This window comes from Saimiri boliviensis, chromosome 1 (genome assembly GCF_048565385.1).
Source record: "Saimiri boliviensis isolate mSaiBol1 chromosome 1, mSaiBol1.pri, whole genome shotgun sequence".
In the NCBI taxonomy this organism is placed as follows: Eukaryota; Metazoa; Chordata; class Mammalia; order Primates; family Cebidae; genus Saimiri; species Saimiri boliviensis.
This window is the reverse complement of record NC_133449.1, coordinates 59061371-59088396: the sequence shown is the minus strand read 5'-3', so window position 1 is coordinate 59088396 and position 27026 is coordinate 59061371. Positions and strand designations below refer to the sequence as shown.

Here is a 27026-nt window from a genome sequence, read left to right as displayed (position 1 = left end):
TTTTCCTGTGACACAGTTTTACAAGATTCCAAGAATCTCATTCCAGGTCTTTCCCATCAGATTCCCTCTAGCAGTCTTCTAGTACATGGAAAGCAGTCTCCTGGAAATCTAGTGATAATATGTCCTTAAGTGGGGAAACTTTCTGCTAAGCCTCTCCAACAATGCTTAGGAATTTGCAAGGCTATGGCTGATTCCTGGTGCTGTTTGCCATTTTCCAAGAGCTATTCTTTGCTTTCTGTCCTTGTAATTGAGATTTTAGACACATAAGAGAGAGAAAGGATCTCCCACTTGTTTAAATTCTTGACATCCATGTGAATAATAGCGTGTTTCCAACTTTAGACTGGAAAAAAAGGAGCTGAACAAGTACCAAATGCACCAAGGGCTTTCCACAACCTGCCATGCTCTGCAGGTGTAAGGAAATCTACTTATAACTTTGCCTCTTCCACTTCCCAAGAGACCTCTGATTTTTAAACATTAATTTTTGTCACATGTTCTCTGTGCCAGACACAATTCTAAATGCTTATCTAATTAGAAACCATTTAATCTCCATGAAAAGCTAATGGAGGTGCTGCTAGGAATCATATTTGACACATAAAAAAAAAAACTGAAGGCAAGAGAAAGACTAGGTAACTTCTGCAAGATTAAAACAGCTATTAACACAGTAATAGAAAATCAAATATTACATGATCTTACTTATCAGTGTGAGCCAAACATCAACCATATATGGACACAAAGAATGGAAACAAAAGACACAGGACCTACTTAAGGATGGAAGGTGGAAGGCAAGTAAGGGTTGAAAATCTCCCTTTCAGGTACTATGCATATTACCTGGGTGATGAATCAGTCAGTACACCAAACTCTTGCAATACGCAATGTGCCTATATAACAAACCTGCATGTGTACCCCAGCACCTAAAATACAAGTTTTAAAAACCCAAACAGCTGCTATGTGTTGACACTAGATTCAGACACAGGAAGTTTAGCTTCAGGGTCATTCCCTGAACTACCCAAAGCACTGATTTTTCTCTACTTATGTCCATATGCAACTCATCCAGCTAACTGGATCCTGACTGATTTTTGTTTTGTTTTGTTTTGTTTTTTGAGACAGAGTCTCACTCTGTCACCAGGCTCCAGGCTGGAGTGCAGTGGCGCAATCTCGGCTCACTGCAACCTCCGCCTTCCCGGTTCAAGCAATTCTACTGCCTCAGTCTCCTGAGTAGCTGGGATTACAGGTGCATGCCACCATGCCCCACTAATTTTTGTATTTTTAGTAGAGACAGGGTTTCATCATGTTGGCCAGGATGGTCTCAATCTCTGGACCTCGTGATCTGCCCGCCTCGATCTCCCAAAGTGTTCGGATTACAGGCATGAGCCACCGTGCCAGGCCTACTGATTTTAACACATAATTACCCATTGATTATGGCCAAGGACAGAGGCCCCACAAGAAAAGCTTAAAAAGTGAATAAATGTAAGCTATCAAGCACCCAATCTTCAACCTGCAATTTAATGTCTTTTACTTAGTGCCCCAAACCTGTGGGGTGTGGGGGGGTGGTGGTGTATGTGTTCCAGAAAGGGGGAATTGTTCTTTTGGACGCTCATCGCCTGATCACCACACAGAAGTTCTACCTCTTAACACTGTCCAAGGGGCAATTAAATTTCAACATGAATTTTGGAGAAGACAAATGTTCAAACTATAGCATTCTGACAACCTAAAACTCATCTATATCTCAGGTACAAAATGTTTCAATTCATCCCAAAAGCCCCCAAAGTCTTAACTTATTACAGTATCCTCTTAAAAATCTGAAGTCCAGATTCTCATCTAAGTAAAATCAAAATCAGGTATGTATGAAACTCAAGTATGATTCATTCTGATGCACATTCTTCTCCAGCTATGAAATCAATTAAGTTATGTGCTTCTGTAGTGCAGAGATGGGACAGGCACAGGATGGACAGTACCATTCCAAAAGGGAGAAACAGAAAATAAAAAGAAATAATAAGTCTGCAATAAGTCCAAATCTCACCAAAGCAAGCAACATTAAATCTTGAGGTTTGAGAATAATCGTCTTTGGCTCCAAGTCAAATCTTCTCTATACAATGGGGTGAAGGTTGAGCCCCCATGATTTTGCTGGGTGCATTCCAGGATGTAGCTATCACAGTTTAGAGTCTCTTGTATGCAGCCCTCTACAGGTGGCATCTCACACTGCTGGATCTACAGTTAGCATTTTGGTGATAACCCATACCCCAAAATTCTACTAGAATTTGCCCTCGTGGATAAACCCTGTGGTGATCCTTTCCTTGTGTCAAATCTGTTTGAGCCCTCAGCCTCTCTGAGGCATCTTTTGAAATCTGTAAAGGTAAGCCTACAAAATTAGAACCCCATAGACACTGCCAATGTTTATATCCTGTACCTTCTGGAGTGGTGGCTGGAGCCATATCGGAGATCCTTTAAGCCACTTATGAAATGATAAGAATTGCTGTTCAGGAATGTAGGCATCAGGGACTTGAAGTAGCTCTAGGCATTGAGCATCAATGTCTCAAAGGCTTCCAGGGTCCAGGTTTCAGTGTAATTCTATCCCCTAGATATCGGCATTCTGGACCTGTGATGGGAGAAGCAGCACCAGTAATCTATAAGGTGCCATTGGGTGCCTTCTTCCATTGTCTTGATGAATTGTCTTGCTGAAGAAGCAGCTGCCTTCTTCTATACATACTAATCTCTTTATCAAATGGTCACTTGGCTATATTTTCAGTTTTCTCTTGTTGACTTGCCGTTTCTTTCTTAAAAACAAAGCAACTCAGATTTTTTAAAATATTTATATTTTGTTTATCTTTTATAAATTAAGTCTTCTTTTTTTTTCATCAACTATTATTTTAAGTTCCAGGGTACATGTGCAGGATATGCAGGTTTGTTACATAGGTAAACATGTGTCATTGTGATTTGCCGCACAGATCAACTCATCACCTGGGTGTTAAGCCCAGCATCCATAAGCTTTAAGTTGCTTCTTTCTATTACTAGGTCAAAGGAGGCATGCAGCATACTCAACAAGTTACTGCTTAGATATTTCTTTTAACAAATACCCTAGTTCATGATTCTAAAATTCTGCCTTCACAAATTGCTGGGACACAAAGACAATTCAGCCAAGTTCTTTATATAAAGGATGACCCTTGCTCCATCGTGCAATACCATGCTCCTTGTTTCCATCTAAGACCATACCAGAATTACTCCTAGTGTCTATGTTGCTAACAACATTCTGTTTACATCTACTTAAGTAATCTCAGAGATGATTTAGGCTTGGTTGTTAGCTCTCCTTCTTCTGAGCCCTCATCAGAATAGCCCTTCACTCTCCTTTAATGGCAGTGTAGACTTTTATAGCCTCTTCTTTCAAATCCACCCAGCCTCTGTTCATTAACCAGTTCCAAAGCTGACACACATTTTTAGATATTTGTTATGGTAAGAATACCACTTCTGGTACTCATTTCTATTTTAGTCTTTATTGTGCTACTAGGACAAAATACCCGAGATGGGGGAATTTATAATTGACAGAAATTTATTTTCTCACAGTTCTAGAGACTAAGTTCAATATCTCAGTGCTTGCACTTTGCAGTGGCCTTCTTACTGTGTCATCTCAAGGTGAAAGACTGAATGACAAGAAAAGGAAAAGGAAATGAAGGGGGCCATTTTATACTGGCATTAATCCCACCCGTGAGAACAGAGGCCTCATAGCACAATTAATTCTTTAAGGTAACGTGAAGTAGTATTGTGATAGCAATTAAATTTCAACAAAAGTTTTGGAGGGAACACATAACTTTCTTTTGTTTTCCTTTTTGATTTATCTGGACCCTGGTTAATAGTCATCACAATTAACATATTGGTATTTTTTTAAGGTTATTTGGCTTCCACTTTTACATTTTCTCTAATTCCATAGCAAGACATCCATTACAGGTTCAGTTTAGATTTGTGGATTTACCACATCTTTGAGGCAGGCCATTGTTCCTCTGAAGAAACAATCTTTTCACATGAGAGGGAATAAAATCTGAGCTCCCAAATTCCACCTCCATTCTTAAATCTCAGATTTTAGGGCAGTTTGCATTTGTGATAGTCCCTTAGCTAATATCAATGTGTGTTTTAAAAGTCCAATGTTGTTTGACAGATGATGGCTCCGACCATGGCTATATGTTTAGCTTTTCATGTTTTAGGGTTCAGGGATCCATTACTCCTCCCAGAGATAATTCACTCTGAAGCTAAGGATCAGAGTTGTTGGAGTTTTCCCTAAAGCAAATTTTGCCCTCCAGTCCATTGGCTTATAATAGGGAGTTGGTAACAGTCCTTGACAGAGCGATTCCTCTTTGGAAGTCTCACAAAAATAAGTCAAACCCCATCAGCAGCCTCAGTTAATTAGTTAACTGGCCCAGAGACTAGGAAGTAGAGACAAGGTATTCACAAAACTGAGTTTGACTCTGTTTCTCTGTGAAGTGCATAATAAATGGAGGAAGTGGGATGGTGGTTAAGGAAACTTGAGAGACTACAGACACTCAGAGGAGGATACAGTATAACTCCAGCTTTCATGTGGAGATGAAGTTGTGGATGGGAAGCTTTTATAAAATGACCACAAAGTAAAATAGCTGCTGGAGTCCTCAGGGAAAGGAGGGGCAAAGTGGTAGAAGGAAGCACAGACTGGGAAGTGGACTAGAGTTTCAGGATTTTGTTTGATCACCGTTGGATAGTGATTCTCTTTAGAGATCCAATTTTAGTGTCTAAACTAGACAATAAGATTCTCTGAATACCTGTCTCCTTATGAGAGGGAGTGGAACAATATGTGATCCCATCTACCAATAACTTCATTCTTACCAGTTGTGTCAGAATTTTAGAACTTCTGCAGCGTGGGCAATAGAACAGAGAAATAAAGAGCACAGACCCTGGTGTCAGGTTCATTGCATCTGAATTCTGGCTATGCCTCATGTTGTGGCTAATGTGTGACTGTGGGCAAGTTAATCCAACTTTCTGTGGATAAGCTTTTTTTTTGACTAAGGTATCTCTCTCTATGTAGGGATTTTTTTCCCCTTGAGACAGAGTCTCGCTCTGTCGCCAGGCTGGAGTGCAGTGGTGTGATCTTGGCTCACTGCAACCTCTGCCTCCCAGGTTCAAGCAATCCTCCTGCCTCAGCCTCCCTAGTAGCTGGGACTACAGGTGTGCACCACCATGTCCAGCTAATTTTTGTATTTTGAGTAGAGATTAGGTTTTCACCATGTTGGTCAGGATGGTCTCGATCTCTTGATCTTGTGACCCACCCACCTCAGCCTCCCAATATGTAGGGATATTTTTAAAAAGTTAACATGTTTAACACATGTAAAATATTTCTCAGAGCATAAAAATTGTAATATACATGTTTTTGCAAATGGAATAATATAACATAAATATTCTAAACTATTACATGAAAGGGTATATTTTAAGGTACATAGAGAATTATAGTTTAAACTTTAATCGTCACTATTATGTGCTTAGCAGAAAATCAACAGTGTTTAGAGTGCCTTTGCTGAATGCATCATCACTATCATCACTCTCTTCCTCCTCTTTCTCCTCAATGTATCTAGCAACAGTCCTGAAGAGGCATTAGACTTGATTTATTACTTCCGGAGTGAGATGTAAGGTGCAGTCCCCAGAACCCTTGAGCTTCTTCCACAGGAGTTTCTCTTTCCACAGGTTCCTTTTGGGACATGCCTCGTCAGTAGAGGAGACTCCATGGTAAACGATGTTAGCACGCCATGAACTGTGTCCCTCCCTTTCCCCACTGCCCCAAGCAGGATGCTCCACATCTTGTCTTGCTGCCTCCCTTGTCACTTGTCCCACAGATGGGGTTGCTCCAGGTTCACACACTCCCTGCCTCTCCTCCCAGGCTCCTCCCTTCACACCCATTACCACCATTCCTGGAAGGTCCCTGCTTCTTCCTGGGCTGCTGAAGGCCATGGGAACTGGGCACCTGGTTGCTGCTTTGATGTGCACAGTTTGACAAGCTGTTTGTGAAAGAAGACCTTATCTGTGACCACTCCCAGGGTGTGCCAGGAAGAAGGCTCCCCCGACCCAATACCAGAATTTCCTTGTGTCAGAGCTATCTGTAGGGCCTCTGAGCTTCTACACTTGCCCTCTGCTTAGAATTCAAAATCAAAGCTCTCATTATAGTAGGAGAGATCCACAGGAAAATAGCATCTGTTGTGGATTTAAGGAACTTACAACTTCTCTGACAACTATATACTCAAATATATACATTAAATAACTGAGGTCTTGATAGAGTAGGTGTTTCTGAGTATTCAGTGATGCATACAAAAGAACGAGATAATGTCCTTTGCAGGGACGTGAATGGTGCTGGAGGCCATTACTCTTACCAAAAGAACACAGGAACAGAAAATCAAATACTGTATATTCCCACTTATAAGTGGAGCTAAGTGATGAGCACAGTTGAACAAATAAAGGGGAGCAACACACACTGAGGTCTTTTGGAGGGTGGAATGTGGGAGGAGGAAGCGGGTAAGTAAATGTAACTAATGAGTACTATGCTTAGTACCTGGGTGATGGAATGATCTGTACAGCAAACCCTCATGATACAAGTTTACCTATGTAATAAACTTGCATTTGTATTACTTAAAATAAAAGTTAAAAAAGAGAAGAAAATCTTATGCCCTGAAGTATTTTTGTCTTATATTAAAATAAATTAATTGCCTGTTTAATTTTCACAAGATAAATATGTCATGGTATCAAGTATACTGGACTCTTACGTTACGATATCCTTTGATAACTGAAGAATATTTACAGAAAAAAGAATATTTATAGAAAAATAGAAGTCATTCTCTGGCTGTAATCATTTTAAAAGGCATAACTTCTTTTTGTAAAAGCAGAAATAAATTGGATGAATTTAAAAACACATACGAACCAGACAGTGAGAATAAACAATGCTAACATTTGTCATCTTTGTTTAATATCATAGTTTTTTGTTTTTGTTTTTTTGAAACAGTTTCCCATTCTATCACCCAGGCTGGAATGCAGTGGCACAACCACAACTCACTGCAACCTCAACCTTCTGAGCTCAGACAATACCCCACCTCAGCATCCTAAGTAGTGGAGACTACAGGCACATGTATATGCATACCTGGAGACATATATATATATATATATATATATATATATATATATATATATCTGGAGAGAGAGAGAGAGCATACCTGGAGACATATATATATATATATATATATATATATATATATATATATATATCTGGAGAGAGAGAGAGAGAGAGAGAGAGAGAGAGAGAGAGATGGAGTCTCACTATGTTGCCCAGGCTGGCCTTAAATTCCTGGGCTTAAGTGATCTTCTTACCTCAGCCTTCCAAAGTGCTAAGATTACAGGCTTTAGCCGTCACACCAGGCTCATCATTAGTTTTTATACAGAGAAAAAAAAACTTAGAAACTGTTAGGCAAATACTATGAAAAATTGTAATATATATTCTTATATGTCAGATTTTTATTTTTTAAACTATATGAGAACTAATTAATAAAATTTAGTATTAATCTGTCTTTTAAAACCATACATAAAGTTTATGAAAAAGCTTGTAATTTCCTGCAACTGAATTTTGTATTCAATGTTATGGTATTGTTACTAGTCCAAGTTGAACTATAGGTATCTCCCTTAATCTATTTAAATTCTGTTTAGTATTTTATCATATTTTGTTAATCCATTTGTCCCAATTCATATACTCATCTCTCTTTCTGTGAATATTCAGGTTAGTTTTTTCTTCCTAATTTTGCATTCTGATTGGCACTTATTCCCTGAATTATAAATGACTATTCTATGATGATTCTGGTAACTATTCAATTTCATCACACCATGACTGACTTCATACTAACAAGCAGTTGACTTCACATGGCTAGCTACTTTAAGTTTCTTTAGGCATCAACTCTCTACAATTCTCACATCGACAATATCTGTATTTTGTTAGCTCAAACTTTGCTGGACATGTTAAATATTTATAAATATAAATTTAACCTACTTCTTGAGGTACATCTTGAGAAGTTTGTGAGCCGAAAAAGACGTGGAGGAACCACTTAATGCCACAGCACATTGTTTTAAATTATTTGGAATCAGTTAATTCCTTCCCAACTTTTTGCCATGCCTGACACAAAAGAGGAACCTACAAATTTACAGGTAGTAGAAGGAAATCTACACTTCTCTGCTCCCCTCTGGATTGCTAGAGGACATGTGAACCCTCAGTTGTTTTCTGCTGAGCAAAAGCAAAGTCCATCTTGAACTTAGATAGCTTGCCAAATTATTTGCTGGAAGAGGACCTGACTTGTGACCACTCCCAGTGTGTGCCAGGAAGAGGCTTCTACTGGTGCCAGAATTTCTTACCATCAATGTTCTGTCTACGCCCCGAAACTCACTCCTTGACCCCATCCCTTTTGCTTGATTGATGTGGTTCTTATCTTTCAGATCCTAATATATAGCTCCTACAGCTACTTGGCCTGAGAAGCCACCTCAGATTCAGCCAACAGGTAAGTGGGCATTACAGGAAGAAGGCGCCTCTGACATGCACTGTAAATCTAAAATCTTAGGGAAGATACAACATGAGTTTCTGTCCAGGAGATTTTAGCAGTAATGAAGTCTCAGTGGGATCCAGGGTTGTTTTTTGTTTACCGACTCTGTATAATCCCCAAACTCTCAAGAGAAGCATTTGAAGCTATGGATGTCTCAGAGGACCTTCCTGGTCTCAGAAATTCTGAGAGGAGGTTTTAAGGAAGGTAATGGATGCTTTGCTCTCCACCTCTCAGAACCTTGTTCTCTGTGTTCTCCTATAGAGATTGTTGATTTGCCTCTTAAGCAAGAGATTCATTGCAGCTCAGCATGGCTCAGACCAGCTCATACTTCATGCTGATCTGCATGATGTTCCTGTCTCTGAGCCAAGGTAAGATCTCTTTTCTACCAACCAACCCTGTCTAGCCCTGAAGCCTTCACTCTATCCCCAAGCATATAGATCTACGTGTAAAAGAGAAAGAGAGAGAGAAAGAGAGAGAGCAGAATCACCATTAAGGATTGTTTTGCGGTGTTTAGTGATCTTTATTGCTGATCTCATCACATTTGCATACATCCACATTTCATTAAGGAGTTTGAGCTAGAATTTAAAATAACCCCTTATAAGCCACTGCCACAGTTGGCCTGAGTTAATCTGATTAACTTTATACATGATGGTGGATTTGGGGATGTCTGTGTGTAGAGTCACTAAGGAGGTGGATAACTGAGGAGAGCCTTGTGTTCAGGTAAACCAACACAGGCTTGAGAAAAGTAGAAGCCTGAGTCCTTCAAGGCAGAAGAGCCTGAGTCCCAGACATAAAAGGGAAACTGGAGACATGTTTCTTTAGCATATCCATTCTGTGTGTTTGCCCTGATCAAAGAAACCAAAAGGAGAAGATACAGGATGCAGGAGCAAAAGTGAGCAGTCATCTCATAATAGACTATATTCTGTTCCTATAAAGAAACCTCAGAAGCTTCCACCTCATTTTCCAGGCTTTACCTTACCCTGAGAACCTCTTTTAATTGTTTCTTCTTTTTCAGGCCAAGAGACCCAGACAGGATTGCCCCAGGCCCGGATCAGCTGCCCAGAAGGCACCAATGCCTATCGTTCCTATTGCTACTACTTTAATGAAGACCGTGAGACCTGGGTTGATGCAGATGTGAGTGAGGAGGGCAGTGTGGGAAGGGAGGCTCATGAAGTGGGGAAACTGCCACTCTCCAGTGTGTTCAGTGGCTGCAATGAGATAAGACTGAACCCCTCATTACCCGATCATCAGCTCCAAACTTTCCAATCTACTTTATCCCACTATTCAGCACATTCCCAGCACAAAGATGCTGGTGGTCGATGACAGCATCAGCAGGGACATTACTGTGTGTCCTTTTTCTGATTTATCCTCTTAAAGGACTCAGTATATCCTCACAACTTCCACCTCCACTGAGTGCTCCATTTTCCTCCCCAACAGCTCTACTGCCAGAACATGAATTCGGGCAACCTGGTGTCTGTGCTCACTCAGGCAGAAGGTGCCTTTGTGGCCTCACTGATTAAGGAGAGTGGCACTAATGACTTCAATGTCTGGACTGGCCTCCATGACCCTAAAAAGGTAGGCTGCAGCCTTCTTTATCTCCTAATGATCAGGTTTGAGAAGTAAGAATAAGGTTCAAGCTCTGGTCTCTTAAGTACCAGCTTTTATCACTTTACAGAAATCAGTCTGCTTACAGATCCTATAATGTTCTGTGTAGCCAGGTGCACTGCCGATGTTTGGAGATACAGGTGGAAGGATGAATTTCCTAGGTGTCCTGGGTATTCATGAATAAACTAATCCTGTCTACAGTCAACAAAACATCTTTATGCACCAACTTCTTACCTATTTTGTTATTGCTAGTGTCGTAAGAGAGACTAGATTGCTGACTATATAGAAAAGAACACTCACTCATGGTAAAGAATCTACTGCTGGCATTTGGGAACCTGGTAGTAATCTAAATAATATAATAACAACTAATGGTCATCCAATGCTATGCTGGATATGAGGGTCATGGGCCTCAAAGACAGAAATTCACAAACCACTTTTTAAGTGAGCTACTCTGGATCTCTGTGTCAAATTAGAAACATTTATTTCTTGGTGAAACAGGGGTAGTGAGTCGGACAGCCCAAGAAAGAAGAAGTTGAGAGCAAAAGTAAAGGAAAGGAAACAATATTCAGCAAGATAACAAGGTTTATTCTTCTCATGTGTCTTGGCATGTTTCTGAGTGTACACACAGGCCCAGTGATTCTATTGATTTCTGAGTGACCACTGCCTCTGTTCTGGATCTTCCCCATCTAGAACCGCCGCTGGCACTGGAGCAGTGGGTCCCTGGTCTCCTACAAATCCTGGGACATTGGAGCCCCAAGCAGAACGGATCCTGGCTACTGTGTGAGCCTGACCTCAAGCTCAGGTAAGAGGCAGGGAATCCATCTGCCTGTTTCTCTTCTCTCCTGCTTAGCTCTAAGGATGGGACTGGGACTGGTTAGAGGAAAGGTAGCTCCTCATCCAGGAAATGGATGTTTGTTTTTTGTACTGAGTCCTAAAGCCAGGAGGGTCACACTCTTTCTGTTCTCTCATCTCTAACTGTTCTCATTGACTTATAGGATACAAGAGTTGGAAGGATGTGCCTTGTGAAGAAACGTTCTCCTTTGTCTGCAAGTTCAAAAGCTAGAGGCAGCTGGAAAATGTCTAGAACTGATCCAGCAATTACTACAGAGTCAAAAATTAAACCGGACCATCTCTCCAACTCAATGTGGACTCACTCTTCTCTGCTGAATTTGCCTTGTTAATGTTAGTATTTTACTCAGCCCAGTCTTTGGAACCCTAGATAATGAAAATAAACACGTTTTCACCATAGTGCTATCTTACTGTGTCTGCTATTTCCACAGCTGATGCCTGGGTAGTTGAGATGGCAGTGATTACAATTAAGCTCACTCTGGCCTATCCACTTTTAAAAACTCTATCCACATGTCATGCATATTAGAATTCAGTATTTAAGAACAGATGTGGCCTTGCTTATGACAACGTGCTGGCATATCTCAAAGATACTTTGCATTCAGTTCCAGTCCTCTTAAATAAGGGTAGTATCACAGAAAAGCAAGTTACACAGGGTTTTTTTTTTTTAAATATTTTACTTCCCAATGCACATAAATGTTTTGTTTATACTATACTGTAGTCTATTATGTGAGCAATAACATTATGTCTACAAAGGAAATATACATAGTTTAGTAAAATAGCAGGTTATTGCTAAAAAAAATGCTAACAATCATCTGAGCCTTCAGCAAGTAGTATTCTTTTGCCGGTGGATGGTCTTGCCTCGGTGCTGATGGCTGCTGCCTGATCAGGGCAGTGGTTGCTGAATGTTAGGGTGGCTGTGGAAGTTTCTTAAAATAAGACTACAATGAAGCTGGCCACAGTGATTTGATTCTTCCTTTCATGAGTGATTTCTCTATAGCCTATAATATTGTTTTCTAACATTTTCCCCACAGTAGAACTTTTAAAATTGTAGTCACCCTTTCTAAACCTTGCTACTTATTTGTCAGCTAAGTTTACATTTTGGTCTAAACCCTATGTTGTCATTTTAACAAGGTTCACAGCACCTTTGTCAAGAGTATATTCCATATCAGGACACCACTTTCTTTGCTCATCCATAAGAAGCAACTCCTCACCCTTTCAACTTTCATCATAAGATTGCAGTAATTCAGTAACCTCTTCATGCTGCATTTCTAATTTGAGTTATCTTGATATTCCTACTACATTCACAGTTACTTGCTCCACCAAAGTCTTGATCCTTTCAAAGTTATCCTCAAAGGTTGGAATTAACTTCTTACAAACTCCTGTGAATAACAATATATTGAGCTCCTCCCTTAAATTAAAAATATGTTCTTAATGGCATCTAGAATGATGTATTCTTTCCAGATGGGTTTCAATTTACTTTGCCTTGATCCATCAGAGGAATCACTATGTATGGCAGCTATAGTTTTGTGATATGTATTTGTTAAATAACAAGAATTAAAAGGTGAAATTACTTTTTGATCCCTAGGCTGCAAAACAGATTTTGTGTTAGAAGCAGGCATGAAAAAAATCACAAATCTTGCATATATCTGTATGCCTAGGTGACAAGGTGCATCATCAATGAGCAGTAATATTTTTGAAAAATCTTGATACATAGGTCTCAACAAATAGGATTAAAATATGCAATGAACAATGCTATAAACAGATGCTATCATCCAGGTTTTAGTGTCATTACCTTTATTATCTGAGCTAGATCTTCCAGATAACTTGTTACAGCTTCTTCATCAACACTTGCTGCCTTACCTTGAACTTTTATGTTATGCAAACAGCTTCTTTCCTGAAACCTCATAAATCAACCTCTACTAGCTTCAGACTTTTCTTAGGCAGTTTCCTCAACTCTCTCAGCCTTCATAGAATGTTGCTGACTTTCTCAAAGTCAGCAATAAGAATGTGTTTTTTAAATCATTTGTGTTGTGTTCACTGAAGTAACACTTTTAACATTCTTCAAGAACTTTTTCTTTTTATTCACAATTTGGCTTTTTGGCACAAGAGGCCTTAATTTTAGCCCATCTTAGCTTTGGACATGACTTCCTCACTAAGCTTAATCATTTCTAGCTCTTAATTTAACTAGAAAGACATGCAGTTCTTCCTTTTACTTGAAGAATTAAAGACCATGAAAAGGTTATTAATTGGCCTAATTTCAATATTACTGTGTCACTGGGAATAGGGAGGCCTGAGAAAAGGGAGATAGCTGGAGAAGTGGACAGTGGACACATTTATTGATTAGGTTTATAATTTTATATGTTTCATCGAAGCCCAAAATAATGACAAAAGTAACATCAAAGATCACTGATCACATATCACCACAACAGATATAATAATAACAACGTTTCAAATATTGCAAAATTACCAAAATGTGACCCAAAGACTTGAAGTGAGCACACGATATTGGAAAACAGCACTGATAGGCTTGTTCAACGTAGAGTTGCCACAAACTTTCCATTAAAAAAACAAAAACAAAAACAAAAAACAAAAATAAATGCAGTATCTAGCAAGCACAATAAAATGAAGTATGCTTATATTCATGTAAAACCAGTTCAAGTTACATGTGATTGTTGATGGTCTACAGATGGCTGTAGTATTTGATATTCATGAGATTTTTACATAGCTATGGTCCGAGGATGTCAAATGTTTGCTCTATATGCAAACTGAAGCCATGATGGAAATGGCAATTTAAGGGAAATTTTCAGATCTAGAGTGCTGAACGCGTAGTGGAATGACCTAGAGACTTGGAATCCAGCAGCAGTTGTTATGTGGCCCTCCCTGAATACATAATCAACCAATAAATAGTTAAAATATCCAGGTATACTTAGTTACCTCCTTGAAGAGTACCTCAACAGATACAGTCAAATTCTGAAGTTCTGAGTCTAAGGAGTTTAACAAATTAATTTTGTGAGGGCCCAATTCAGACCACAACACCATCCATATCAATAATACCATTAAATGTGATTTGATAAAACAATCCAATCAAAAAACACATGTTGTCTTAAAACAGCCACCACAGTAGCAAAATCAAGATCCAATTATGTGGTATCTATAGGAGTTCTGGCTTAAATTTACAGAATTACTGAATGTTTTCTTCCAAGTGTTTGATAGTTTTATCTCTTAAATGTAAATCTATATTCCATTTGAATCAATCTCTATATACAGTGTAAGAAATAGAAACCAGATGTGTTCCTTAGCATATAGCTATCTAGTTGTTCCAGCACTATTTGCTGAAGAGTATTCTTCTCTTTTGAATTTCCAAGATACACTTGGCAACAACAACTAACTATAAGGGTAAAAGTTTATTTCTAGAGTCTGCATTCTATGCCACTAATAATGTTGTTTTTCAATATGACAATTCTACATAATCTTTTATTACTTTAGCTTTGTAATAAGTTCTAAAATCTGAAACAGTAATCATAAGAACTTGTGCTCTTTATCAAAAATGTTTGTCTATTCTTGACCAATATTGTTTTGGCTGTTCTGAAATTCCATATGAATATTAGGATCAACCTGACAATTTCTGCAAGAGGCAGTTGGAACTTTGATGGGGATTGAGACAAATCTCTTATCCATGAACACCATTTGTTTTAGGTCTTCTCTACTTTCATTCAATAATGCTTTATAGTTTCTAGTGTATAAGATTTGCACATCTTTTTAAAAATTTTCTTAAACTGTTATTCATGCTGATATTATTGTAATGAAAATGTTTTCTTGATATCATTTTAAATTGTTCAGTCCTACCACATGGTTTTTCCTAGAGAATATATCTTGTGTACTCAAGAAGAATGTGTATTTTGCTGACATTAGGTGAAGCATTCATTCTATAGATGTTTGTATGGTCTAGTAAATTTAGAATATTTTTAAAGTGTTCTAACTTCTTGTTGATCTTCTAAGTTTTCTATTCATTACTAAAAGTGCTGCGTTGAAGGCTCCAACTACTACTGTTCAATCATCTGTTTCTCCCTTCACTTCTTCCAGATTTTGCTTCATGCATTTTGGGACACTGTTGTTATTTATACAGGTGTCTAAAACTATTACATCTCTCTGAAAGACTAACCACTTTGTCATTACAAAATCTCTAATAACATTTTTTGCTTTAACATCTAGCATGTCTGTCATTAGAACAGATAATTTACTGTTCTTATGGTTGTTGTTTGTGTGACATATCTTTTCCCAATTTTTTACTTTCAAACTACTGTATCTATTTCATAAAAGGGCCATATATGCAAAGAAACTGGCAAATGAAGGAGGAGTTGAGAAGCAAAAGAACGAAGCAAACAAATCCAGTTTGTCAGTAAAGGGTAATTTAATAGAGAACTTACACATAGAAGTTTGATCTTGGTGGCAGCAAGACAGGCAGATCTCTGAACCATACCTTCCCAGGCCCAGTGCACATATACCATAGGGAAAGGGGGTGCAAGCTTTCTAGGGACAATTAAAGGCAACCTTCCAGAACAAGAAAAAATGCTGTATGTGTCATAGCCTGTAATTTATAAGAAAAATGTTGTGTGTGTCATAGCCTGTAATTTGTATGATAACATCAAGGTTGCTTTGCTCTAAAGGCAAGATTTAGAGTGAGTATACATTCTTATACCAAAGACAGTAAATAAGCCAGGGGTGGTGGCTCACACCTGTAATCTCAGCTTTTTAGGAGGCCAAGGCAAGCAGATTGATTTAGACAGGAGTTTGAGACAAGCCTGGGCAATATGGTGAAACCCTGTCTCTACTAAATACAAAAATTAGCCAGATGTGGTGACCTGAGGTGCACCTGTCATTCCAGCTACTGGGGAGGCTGAGGAAGGAGGATCACCTGAATCCAGGGAGCTGGAGGCTGCAGTGGGTTGTGATCATGCCACTGCACTACAGCCTGGGTGACAGGAGTGAAACCCTGACTCAAAAAAAGAGAAAAAAAAAAAGACAGTAAATAAAGAATCAGGAAGTATTCCTGGGTCTGGGTTTAAGTAGAAGTGAACATAGCAGATTGGCATCCAAGATGGAGTCACTTTTGTCTCCACACTCCACAGCTCTAATCGGGATCTTATAATCTCACACACTCACTTGTTCCACAGTTGTCCCTGAGCTGGGGACAGGGGGGAGGATGGGGGTCACTGCAGTCATTTTGATGGGTGGATAACATGTTACAACAATTTGTTTTCTACATGTAAGCAGAGGCTACAGCAGTAATATGAACAACTGGTGGTTATTACTATGCTAAGTATAAGAAACAGAATTAATAATGCCTTTTGCCATCGTGCTCCCCAGGAGCTGAAAAAAAAGAAAAACAGGAGAGCCTTTGGGAGAAAGGGTAGACTCAGAAAGAAAAGGCAGTTATTTGTTTATGCATGTCCTACAGGACTGAAGTTATATTGCTGTAATTATTAAGAATATGTATATATATACAACACTCAGTCTTCATAACAGCACAAATCCCCCCCTTCTGCAGCCATTAAGACAGTTATTGCTGGAAAAGCAAATTTACATGCCTTCCATTTTATACTACAAGGTAAAGGAAACATTCCCCAGTCAGACATAATATCCATTTCATAAAACATTTAGGTGAAGCGGGCACAACTGCTTTACGTAAAGCCTGTTTATGTATTTCAACTTTCATAATCCTATTAACCTTTACATTTTTATATATTCTAGGAACCAGGGGCTTCTTTTCTCCATCCCCAGATCATTTTACTTTTTTCTGTGGAAAAGGATTTGGGTTCAGGGACTTGGGCTCTTTAATGTTGGGGGCTATGAGGGACTCCCTTTGGTCCACTCAACCTTCAATCGTGCTGTATGAATATCTTGGTTTTAATCCCCCTAATTTCCACGTTGTTCTTTCCATTTTTTAATAAGCATCTAAAGATTTTCACCCTGCTGTGTAAGTCTCATGTCTCTCCCATTTCTTTTTCCTCTAAGTTTCATCTCTATCAATGTTTTCTTCACTCACCTTGTTTCTTAATATTTGTTTAAAAATGTGTACCTTTCTGAGATGAGTCTATTCACTCTCCCTCCTGCCTTTCTCCATTTTCTTGTTAATAAACTTCATGTTTTATTAACATCTGTGAGACCATGAGAGGAAGCTCAGACAGCAAATTTGATAAGGCTTTTTGAACTGACATTTAGCTCTGCAGGAGTAAAGTGACATGTAGAAGGGGTCACCTTAACCACAGCATTTACCCTAACCTAAGTAATGGGCATACTCAGTGGTAAATATCCCTGTCATAACAGAACCAGGAAAGGGAATAATTTCCTATTTTGTTTCATGTAGCTTTCATAGGAAGCATACCAGCTGCTTCATCTGAGGTGGTTTACTTGGCATTTGTAAGGAGAGTTGGACAGTTCCTTTCCTCAGGATAAACAGATCTTACGATGGCTTTCATCCAGTCCACCTGGCTGGCAGTTCCCTCGGGAAAGGCCTCTTGTGTGTCTGGATCATTTATCCCCATTTGTCATTGTTCAATAGTGACTTGTGTATCCTTCATCCACCCGAACATACTATTTCACTCTGCAGCATTTGAAACCAAAGATATTACTACTAAATAAGTTATTCTCAGAATCCATTTAAGTTTTCTCAAAAAGCTGATGATGCCAATCTGCAACATGAAACAATTCTTTCACACTATATCCTCCTGTTTCAATAGTTTCAATATAAGGTTATTCTCCCATATTGACTACCTTGTTGGTAACCACTGGACTGAGGTACTTTCTTTGGTCCTGGAATAGTCTTCCCTTTCGTGGGTAGCTTTCAGGTTAGTGTCATGGCTCAGACAGGCCCACATCAAAACTTGCTCCGGCCTTAAGTTCCAACCCAGCACTCTTTTTTACTTTCATCTTAACTATTACATGTTACAATAACCAAAGGATTGAATATTTTACTTCCTCATTAGTTTTTATTTTCTTCTGCATTCAGTGAATCTACTCCCCGGAAATTGCAAGGTATTGGAATGTGAGAGTTCTTGCGGTTGTGCCTTCCTTCAAAATGCCATTTTCCTTTTCTTTTTTTCTTTTTCTTTTTCTTTCTTTATTTATTTTTGAGACTGTGTCTTGCTCTGTTGCCCAGGCTATAGTGCAGTGGCCCGGTCTCAGCTCACTGCGATCTCCGCCTCCCGGGTTCAAACAATTTTCCTGTATCAGCCTCCCAAATAGTGGGACCACAGGCATGTGCCACCACGTCTGGCTAATTTTTGTACTTTTTTTTTTGAGTAGAGATGGAATTTCACCATGTTGGCCAGGATGGTCTTGATCTCTTGAATTTGTGGTACACCTGCCTCGGCCTCCCAAAGTGTTGGGATTACAGACATAAGCCACCATGCCCAGCAGCCATTTTCCATTTCAATCAACCCTGCTACTTGGGGATTATATGGCATGTGATATCTCTAGTCTATATCTTTTTCATGCATCCAATCTTGGCCATCATATCCAGTAAAATGCAGGCCTCTGTTGTTATCAATGCATGGAGGGTATCCATACATGACACTGAATTTTTCCAAGCCCTTAATGATGGCTGTTTGGTTTGTCGTTTTTCTAGGGAAGGCCTGCAACAATCTCTTGGCAGTATCTACACGTTAGTGCATGCTTTTGTTCCAAGATCCCTGGCAGGGGTCCGATGTGGTCTATCTGCCGATCCCTTACAAGAACAGCTGTCCTATGTGTGTGTTTGTATATTCACCTTGTTTCTGTCCAGGTGTTTGTGGGATATGATAGGGGCAGTTGGTAACTGCCACCACTAAATCTGCATAGTACAGAGGCAATCTTGTTCCCTTTCCTATTTGCCAGAACACTTCTGCATTGTGATGCCCACTGTGTTTATGTACCGATCAGCTAGTTCGGATAATTACAAGGGAGCCAAAGTTCTAATTTTTGTTAGAGTATCAGCTTCCATGTTTCCAGGAGGTGAATCTGACTGTTGTGGAAACATGATACACAGTTAAGCTTGCAATGAGTTCTTGCAGCCTTTCCCAAATGTCTTTCTACATAGCAGCTCCCCATAAGAGTTTCAAAGCACGTATCAGTCATTATGGGGCCCAGTAGGCAAGCCAATTGTAAGACCTTTAAAAACTGCCCACTTATCTGTACATAGAACTATAGGCCATAGCTCATGGGTACAAACCAACCATGCACCTTAGAGTTCTTACCATTGATTGCTTGGCTGCATTCCTAACTCAAACCAGATAGTATCTGTCTGTGGTGGTACAGCTACTGCCATCCATATACAAGGGTTAGTTCTTGTCCATTGGAGCACCAAGCATTTTCAGGAATGGAGACTGTGTCATTGTGCACTATTGAAAGCATCTCTTGCTGGGGCTCCACAATAAGGGCAGCACTGGTTCCATAGACAGCGCTGGCTCTAAGAGAGCGTGCAGTTCATTCCCGTGGAACGCACGGAGAAGGCATTATATTGTTGCAGGGATACATGCCCCTTTTGTAAAGTGGAGGCTTGGGCAATAGCTGATACAGGCCTAGGAAACAGCTCTTCTACCCAACGAATCCCCTCAGGGCTTGTGTTCGCATACAAAGACTTTGGCACCTTGGGAAGGGGAGACCTAAGGCTTGTGCCTGAGCCACTAATATTTTTAGCCTTCTCAAATGTGTCTTCTTGTTCTTTATCCCAGCAACAACTAGATCCCTTCTTCACTAGTCAGTAGAGGGCATGAAAACATTGAGCTAAAGGTGGAATGAAAGCCTGCTGATATTCCAAAAGACCTAGGAAACTTTGTTACTGTTTAATTGCTTTAGACATGGAAAACTGTATTTTGTCAATGACTGTGCCTGGGTAAGGCATGTCTTACCAAACAAGTGACTGCTAGGAACTTCTCAGCCAATCTTCGTCCTCGTATCTTTTGTGAGTTGATGGCCCATCCTCTGGATGGGAGAAGAGTACACAATGCATGGCGGTGCTGCTGTAGCAATAGCGAGTCTTCAGAAGTTGGCATAATATCATTGTTAGAATGAAACTGTTTAACAGCAGGTGGCAGTGAACACAAAGTTAAATCTCTAGCGATCATTCCGTGACAAACAGTTGGGCTGTGGCGATAATGCTTGGGCAGCACTTGGAACGTCCATTGTTTGCTATTCCGAGAAAAAGCATATTGGTTCTGTGAGTCAGGGTGCAAAGCGCTACATTTGTATTATTTGTTCTCTCACTTAGATTATATTAGGAGTAGTGGTGCATGTCTCTGGAATCATCTTATTTAGTTCCTGGTAGTCTACTCTCAAGTTCCAACTGCCATCAGGTATTCTTACTGGCTGTACAGGACTCCAGAAGGGACTCTGGAATGGCCACATAATATTAACTTTGGTCAGCTACTGCATGGTGCCTATCATTTCTTTTATCCCACCTGGAAGTGGTTATTGATTCACATGAATAATACACAGTGGAGGAGGAAGGTGTACCAGTTTCCATTTTGCTTCTCCTTTTAAAATAGCTTTTACCACCCAAACTCATGGGTTAATTCCCTCACAGACATTTGTAAAGTGCATTCAAAATGGACATTCATACTGAAGATTTTTTCTGGAATAAATGAGATAAAAACACATAATAAGTGGGAATTCTCTGCCCAATACAAAGGAGGAAAGAAATCTGTTTCACTAGGATTGCTCACCCCTGATAAACATCCACAGCTGCTCACTTACCAGGGTGTCTCTCTGGGTTTCCATGAATTATGGTGCATTTTTCACCTATGTCCACTAAAGCTAAAGCTTTCTGCTTGTTTTTTGGACTCTAATAGTTTGTGAGATCCACATGGGGCCTCTGTTTGCCCCTTATTGCTGGCAGGTGGAGGCAACGGTCTCTAGACTGGGGAGTAGTCGCCCCTGAAATGCGGAGAGATTGGAGTTATTTTATGTGAAGTTCCTTCTTTTTCTCCCTATTATGGTGGGGCTCTAGGAAGGAGTGTAACATGTTGATCAGGTGCCAGGTTTTTCTAAAAGCCCACTAATATGGCATTGTGTTTCTGATCTATTTTTTCTTTGTCTTCTCCAGCTGAGATCAGATCATGCCATATCTGTTTCCTGGTAATCCTAACTAGGATGTTCATTTCTTCCTTTTTTGGTCTGGCAGACTTGGCTTCTCCTTCTCCACCCCCATCTTTTTTTAGTAACCAGACAGAACTTATCTCTTTCCTTTTTATTTTCTCCAAGATTAGCTATAGCTTTCTCATGTAGTATATATCTTGTCCCACAAGAGGGCTTAAGAGGCATATGAAAGAACCATACCAATTCTACGGTTGGTGGAGACAGGACAGCTTGCAACAACTTTTTTCCCATGGTAAACACAGTCTTATCTGGTCCTGTGAATTACTGGGCATAGCTGGCCTGAGTGTGCCCAACTCCTTTAAACTGGTCCTGGTTTCCTCCCGCATCCACCTTGCCAGCGTCTGACCTGGAAATTCCCCTTCATTTGGCCAAGCCTCTGTCACAGCCAGGATAATCTGCTCTGTAAGACTACACTTGACCTCAGGAGTTTCAGCACTAAAGCTAAGTCTTTAGTTGCACTATGCAACGCTGTCTTAAAGGGGATTGAGCTCATTTTTTCAGCTTCACTTTCTGCTAAGGAAATGCCCTCCACACTAGGGTGTCTTACCTGCATCATCCATGTAGCTCAGCTTTCTCTTGGCTACTGTTTGAAAAGATTTTGCTAAGTTCAGCAATTCTGCCAAGGTGTGATTTTGGACATTTAAAGCTTCCTGTTTAAAGACTGTCCATCACTGCCTAACTGCAAGTATTGGGCTTTTGTTTTCCACTGCATGAGGGGTGCTGCTCTCAAAAGGGAAGGATAGTTAGCCTCCTCCTCTCGAGGTATGTCTTCATCTCACTCAGTAATTGGTTCCTAAGGACAGCAAGTTTTAACATTCCAATCCAGTTTAGGAAGAACAGGTTGCATTTTTGGCCAACAGAGCTCCATCCCGCCTAACCATACCAAGCAACAAGCTAGGGTTTCCAGGCGGGTATCCTGAATTTTGAGCTTATCTGCCAGACCACATGCAAACATGGAGGTGGAGGTCCTCATATCCTTTCCTCACTGTAGTTCTTCCTCCAGTGCCAGTACCTTCCCCTCAGCTGCTAACTACACTTCGGTAGCCATTCCCACAACTCATAACAGTGAGCCATAAGACTTGCTACTAACAAGCATTCTAGACCCTCTATCATTTTCAGAGCATCCCTGTACTCACACAATGGTCCACGGGCATCTAACAAGTAGGCAACACCATGCCAGGCATTAGCGGGAAAACAGCAGATACAGACGTGGGAGAAACATGTTTATTTTTATTCTTTAGGACTCTCGCAATTGGGGTAGGTAAAGATACTACAGGTTAGTGATGCAAATTCAGAAGAGAAGAGATGGTCTGGATTGATTCGGAGAGAGATGAGATGGTCCAGTTTAATTCTTTTGCTCCATAGTAACTGGTAGACCAATTCTAGATGTCCACTTTACCGCTACCTCTAGTTTTTGAATTTGCAAACAAAGGAGAACTTCTCCTTACAAGAATCATCCTTCCATTTCTCGAATCCTATAAGCCAATGAGAAGATTCAAACTGAGGGGATCAGAACGCGTTGCCCTCTAGGCTGCAGGACTCCGGAAAAGTCAAGAGGAAACACTCCTCTATTTCCCGAATGAGGAGCTCACCCTTCCTCTATAGCAGTTTCCAGGTCGATCCTCAGAGATAAATAGGATAGGATGGCAGCAAGTGTGTGGATGCTGTGCCTCTCCCCGAGCTTGAAGTCTGGCTTGCACAACAGGCAATACTGGCACAGCTTGGGGCTCCAATGTCCCAGGATTTGTAGGAGACCAGGGACCCACTGCTCCAGTGCCAGTGGCGGTTCTAGATGGAAAAGGGCCAGAACGGGGGCAGACGAGACTCAGAAAGAGAAAGAAACACGTAGTGTGTGTTTGACTTGTGTTTCTTGACTCAGAAACCAGTGAAGACATAAGGCAAGACTAAACCTTGCTTTATCTCTGAGTGTCACATTATTTCCTCCACATTTTCTCTAAGTTTCTCCTTTCCTGGAATCTTCACCTACCTCTCTGTGTCCTGCCAAACAGTAAGTGTTCTAAATATGACACAGACAACCATAAAACATCATTATTGAAACTGGTTCCTGATTTTTCTTTCCTGAGGCCCCAAAATTTCATATCCAGCATAACACTGGATGGCCATTAGTTGCTGATATGTTATTTGGTATACCTTGAGTTTCCCAAATACAAGCAGCACATTCTCCTCTTCTATTCTCTTTCTCTATATGGTTTACAAGATGATAACACAATAGATAAGAGGTACGTAACAGATGTATAAAGATGCTATCCTAGAAGTAGACAAAATGAGTTTACTGTGAATGTCTGAAACACAGAGGAAATTCAGTTTTAAGCTTATCTCTAAGGACCTATAGAGAACCTTAATATCCTGTACAATTATAGGATTTATAGAGAGGTTGCTTTTATCATAATATGGTAAAAACTGGTGTTTGTGGTGCCAGACGTCACACCTCCTTCTCCCCTCTGGAATCTGATAATAAGAAGGTAGAAGATGCAGCAGACTGACCCAGTGGACGTCACGGAGGCCAATCCAGACAATGCAATCCTTGGTGCCACTGTCTTTAATCAGCAAAGCCACGAAGGCACCCTCGGCCTGAGTGAGCGCAGACACCAGGTTACCCGAATTCATATTCTGGCAGTAGAGCTGTTGGAGAGGAAAATGGAGCACTCAGTGAAGGAGGAAAGTGTGGGGGACATAGTGAGCCCTCTCAAAGGATGTGACAGTGAAAGGACAGCACAGAAATGTCCCTGACGATGCTTTCACTGACCACCAGCATCTCTCTGCTGAATGATGGATTAAGTATATTGGAATGTTTTGGGCTGATGATTGGATAGGGAAAGGATCAGTCTCACCTTTTATCAGCCACTGAACACACTGGAGAGAGGCAGCTGCCTCTGCCTTCATGAGCCTGCCTTCCCACACTGCTCTCCTCACCCACATCTGCATCAACTCAGGCCTCAAGGTCTTCATTAAAGTAGTAGCAGTAGGATCCATAGGCATTGGTGCCTTCTGGGCAGCTGACCCGGGACTTGGGCAACTCTGGCCATCCTATCCTGGGAAAAGAAAGACAATTAAGAAAGACTCTCAGGGCAAGGAAAAAGGCTAAAAGGCGAGGCAGGAGCTTCTGAGGATGCTTTATAGGAATAGAAGGTTGCTCTACGTCATGAAGTGATTGGTCACTTCCATTCTCCTGCATCTTACTTATAGTCTCTCAAGATGTCTTTGCCCCAAACAAGAGCACACAATAAATAGGCTAATGAAATGTGTTCCTATTGTCCCTTTTACTTCTGGGGCTCAGGCTTTTTCTGCCTTGAAGGACTCAGTCTTCTGCCTTTCTCAAGCCTGTCTGGTTTCTCTACTCACAAAGCTCCCCTCAATTCCCCATTCCACTAATGGCTGTCTGCATACAGACCTCCCTAAACCCCTGATTATGAATAGAGATAATACGATAAACCAATGCCAATTGCCATGGTCACTGATAAAGGCTCATACCAAGTTTCATTTCTAATTACCTAATGAGGTGATGATGTTTTTGAATGGGATGAGATCAGCAATAAATATCACTGAACAACACAAAACAACCCTTGATGTTGACTCTGCTTTTTCCGCAAGTGAACCCATGGAGTGAAGGCTTTAGGGCTGGGGTTGTTGGAGGTGTGGGGGAAAAAAATCTCACTTTGGCTCAGAGACAGGAACATCAGGCAGGAGATTAGCATGAAGCATGTGTTGGTCTGAGCCATGCTGAGCAGCAGTGAATCTCTTGCTTAAGGAGCAAATCAGAAATCTCTATAGGAGAACACAAGGAAGAGGGTTTGAGAGAATGAGAGCAGAGCACCTATTACCTTCCTTAGATCTTCCTCTGAATTCCTGACAGCAGGAAGGTCCTCTGAGATATCTACATTCTCAAATATTTCTCTTGAGAATCTGGAACCTATACAGACTCAGTGTCCCAAAGTAACTTTGGCTCCCATTGAGGCTTCATTACTGCTGACATCTCTTGGACAGATAGGATGTATCTTCCCTAAGATTTTGGATTACAGCCTTTGTCCTTCTCCTGTAAATGTGTCCTCCTCCTGAATGCCCACCTACCTCTTGGCTGAATCTGAGGTAACTTTTCAGGCCAGGTAGTGGTAGAGATTTATAACAGGGTCTGAAAGACCTGTTTAGGCAAGGGGTGTTTAAGCAAGGGGTGGAGCAAGGAGTGAGAGACAGCAGTCCTACAGAGGGCATTGACAGTCAGAGATTCTGGTATCAAGAGGAGCTCTTCTTGGTATATCCTGGGAAAGGCCACAGATAAGGTCCCTTCTTCCAAACTGGAAAACTCCAAGTTCAAGGCAGATCTTGCCCTTGCTTGGCAGAAACCAGATGTCCTATATTGTAGCCCTGAAGATCCGGCAAGAAAAGAAAGTAGAGCTAAAACTCAATTCTTCTTTTTTTCTCCTTTCTTCTTATTCTAATACACTGTTTTGTTTGTTTGTTTGGTCTCTGAGCACCCTCCACTTTCAGGTTCTGTCAGTCCATGTATGGTCAGTCCTTCTGTACTGTCCATTTCCTGGCAAGACCACTGCCTGCATCACCCTGATATAACTTCCCTGTACTTCTCAAACCATTCCTGCATTTAAATTTCAACTGTCCCACAAGTAGCTGAAAAGCCCATGCCTTTTCCTCTGTTGAACACACTTCAAGACAATCAAGATCACTCTCTATCTTTTGCAAAAGGAGCTCTAGGTTCTTTCCGAGAATCTCCCTTATTGGATTTGCTGCCTTGCCTTCTGATCCTACCATCCAGTAGAATTTCCTATTGCTTATTTTCAATATTGGCATTTTCTCTATTTAGCTAATTAAAGAACACCACGGAGTCAGACCTAAGAATTCTCCCTCACAGTGTCTCCTTAGCATAGATTAAAATATCCTTAGAATATACCAGAAGATAGGTTAACATCTGCTCATTAAAATTTTGGTGGTACCAAGTCTTTGATCTTTGGAGAAGATAATTATAACTCACAAGAGGAATCCAGACTAATCCCCATATATAGTTTTTCCCTGTAAACTAAGTTTCTTAGTTTAACTTGGCTGTGTGACAAATTTTCACTTCCATTGAGGTTATTGACTGAATTCAGTTCCTCGTCGTTGCAGAGTTGTAGCAGTAAGGTCCCCATTTCCTTACTGGCCATCAGCTTAGGTGTCAGTCTTAGCTAGATTCCTTAGCACAAGAGCCCCTCCATCTTCTAAACTAGCAAGGGGACAGTGCATTCTTTTCAGCCTTTGAATTTCTTGATTTCCTCTTATGCTGCCAGTCAGAGAAAATTCTCTGCTTTCAAATGGCTCATGTGATTAGACTGGGCCCCTTCAGGAATCTCCCAAAACCTCCTTTCTTATTGAGGCAAAGTCAGTCAATTAGTGACCATTATTGTATCTTCAAGAATCCCTTTTGCCATATAATATAATATAGTTGTGGTTTTTGGATCTCCTTCTATTTACAGGTTCTGCTTACATTCATAGGGCACACATTATATAAGATCGAGATGGGGGCCATAATTCTGCACTGCACAGCACACCATGGCAAATAATTCAATTTCCCCTGAGATGAGCCTCCCTCAAACTTGTATGGGGAGAATAATTGCTCTATTTCCCACATGAAAGAACCAAAAGACTTGATGCCTAAGACATTTCCTCTGGATTTTCATGTTCATGACTTTTCAGCTAATCTCACTCTCATCCAACTAATCCCCATTTTATAATACTTCAGTCCTTAACAATTTACCTTCACATCTTTTGAGTAAATTCAAATTGCTCAATTTGTGGCTGCCAATCCTCAAGAACAGTCCCTCTATTCTTGATAGTGGCTGAAGTACCCTT

At 40.5% G+C, this 27026-nt stretch overlaps 1 protein-coding gene and 1 pseudogene across 1 annotated transcript; one reads left to right on the top strand and one right to left on the bottom strand.

Moving 5' to 3' along the window:
• Positions 1 to 8839: 8839 nt before the first annotated feature.
• On the top strand, positions 8840 to 11404 carry LOC101040082 (lithostathine-1-alpha). Its single transcript, XM_003922551.4, has 5 exons — positions 8840 to 8947; positions 9595 to 9713; positions 10017 to 10154; positions 10875 to 10986; positions 11180 to 11404. Exons 1-5 carry the CDS (start codon positions 8887 to 8889, stop codon positions 11245 to 11247), a joined length of 498 nt encoding a protein of 165 aa, XP_003922600.1. The 5' UTR covers positions 8840 to 8886; the 3' UTR covers positions 11248 to 11404.
• An 11170-nt stretch (positions 11405 to 22574) lies between these two features.
• Positions 22575 to 24907, bottom strand: LOC101041481 (lithostathine-1-beta-like; annotated as a pseudogene).
• Positions 24908 to 27026: the final 2119 nt, after the last annotated feature.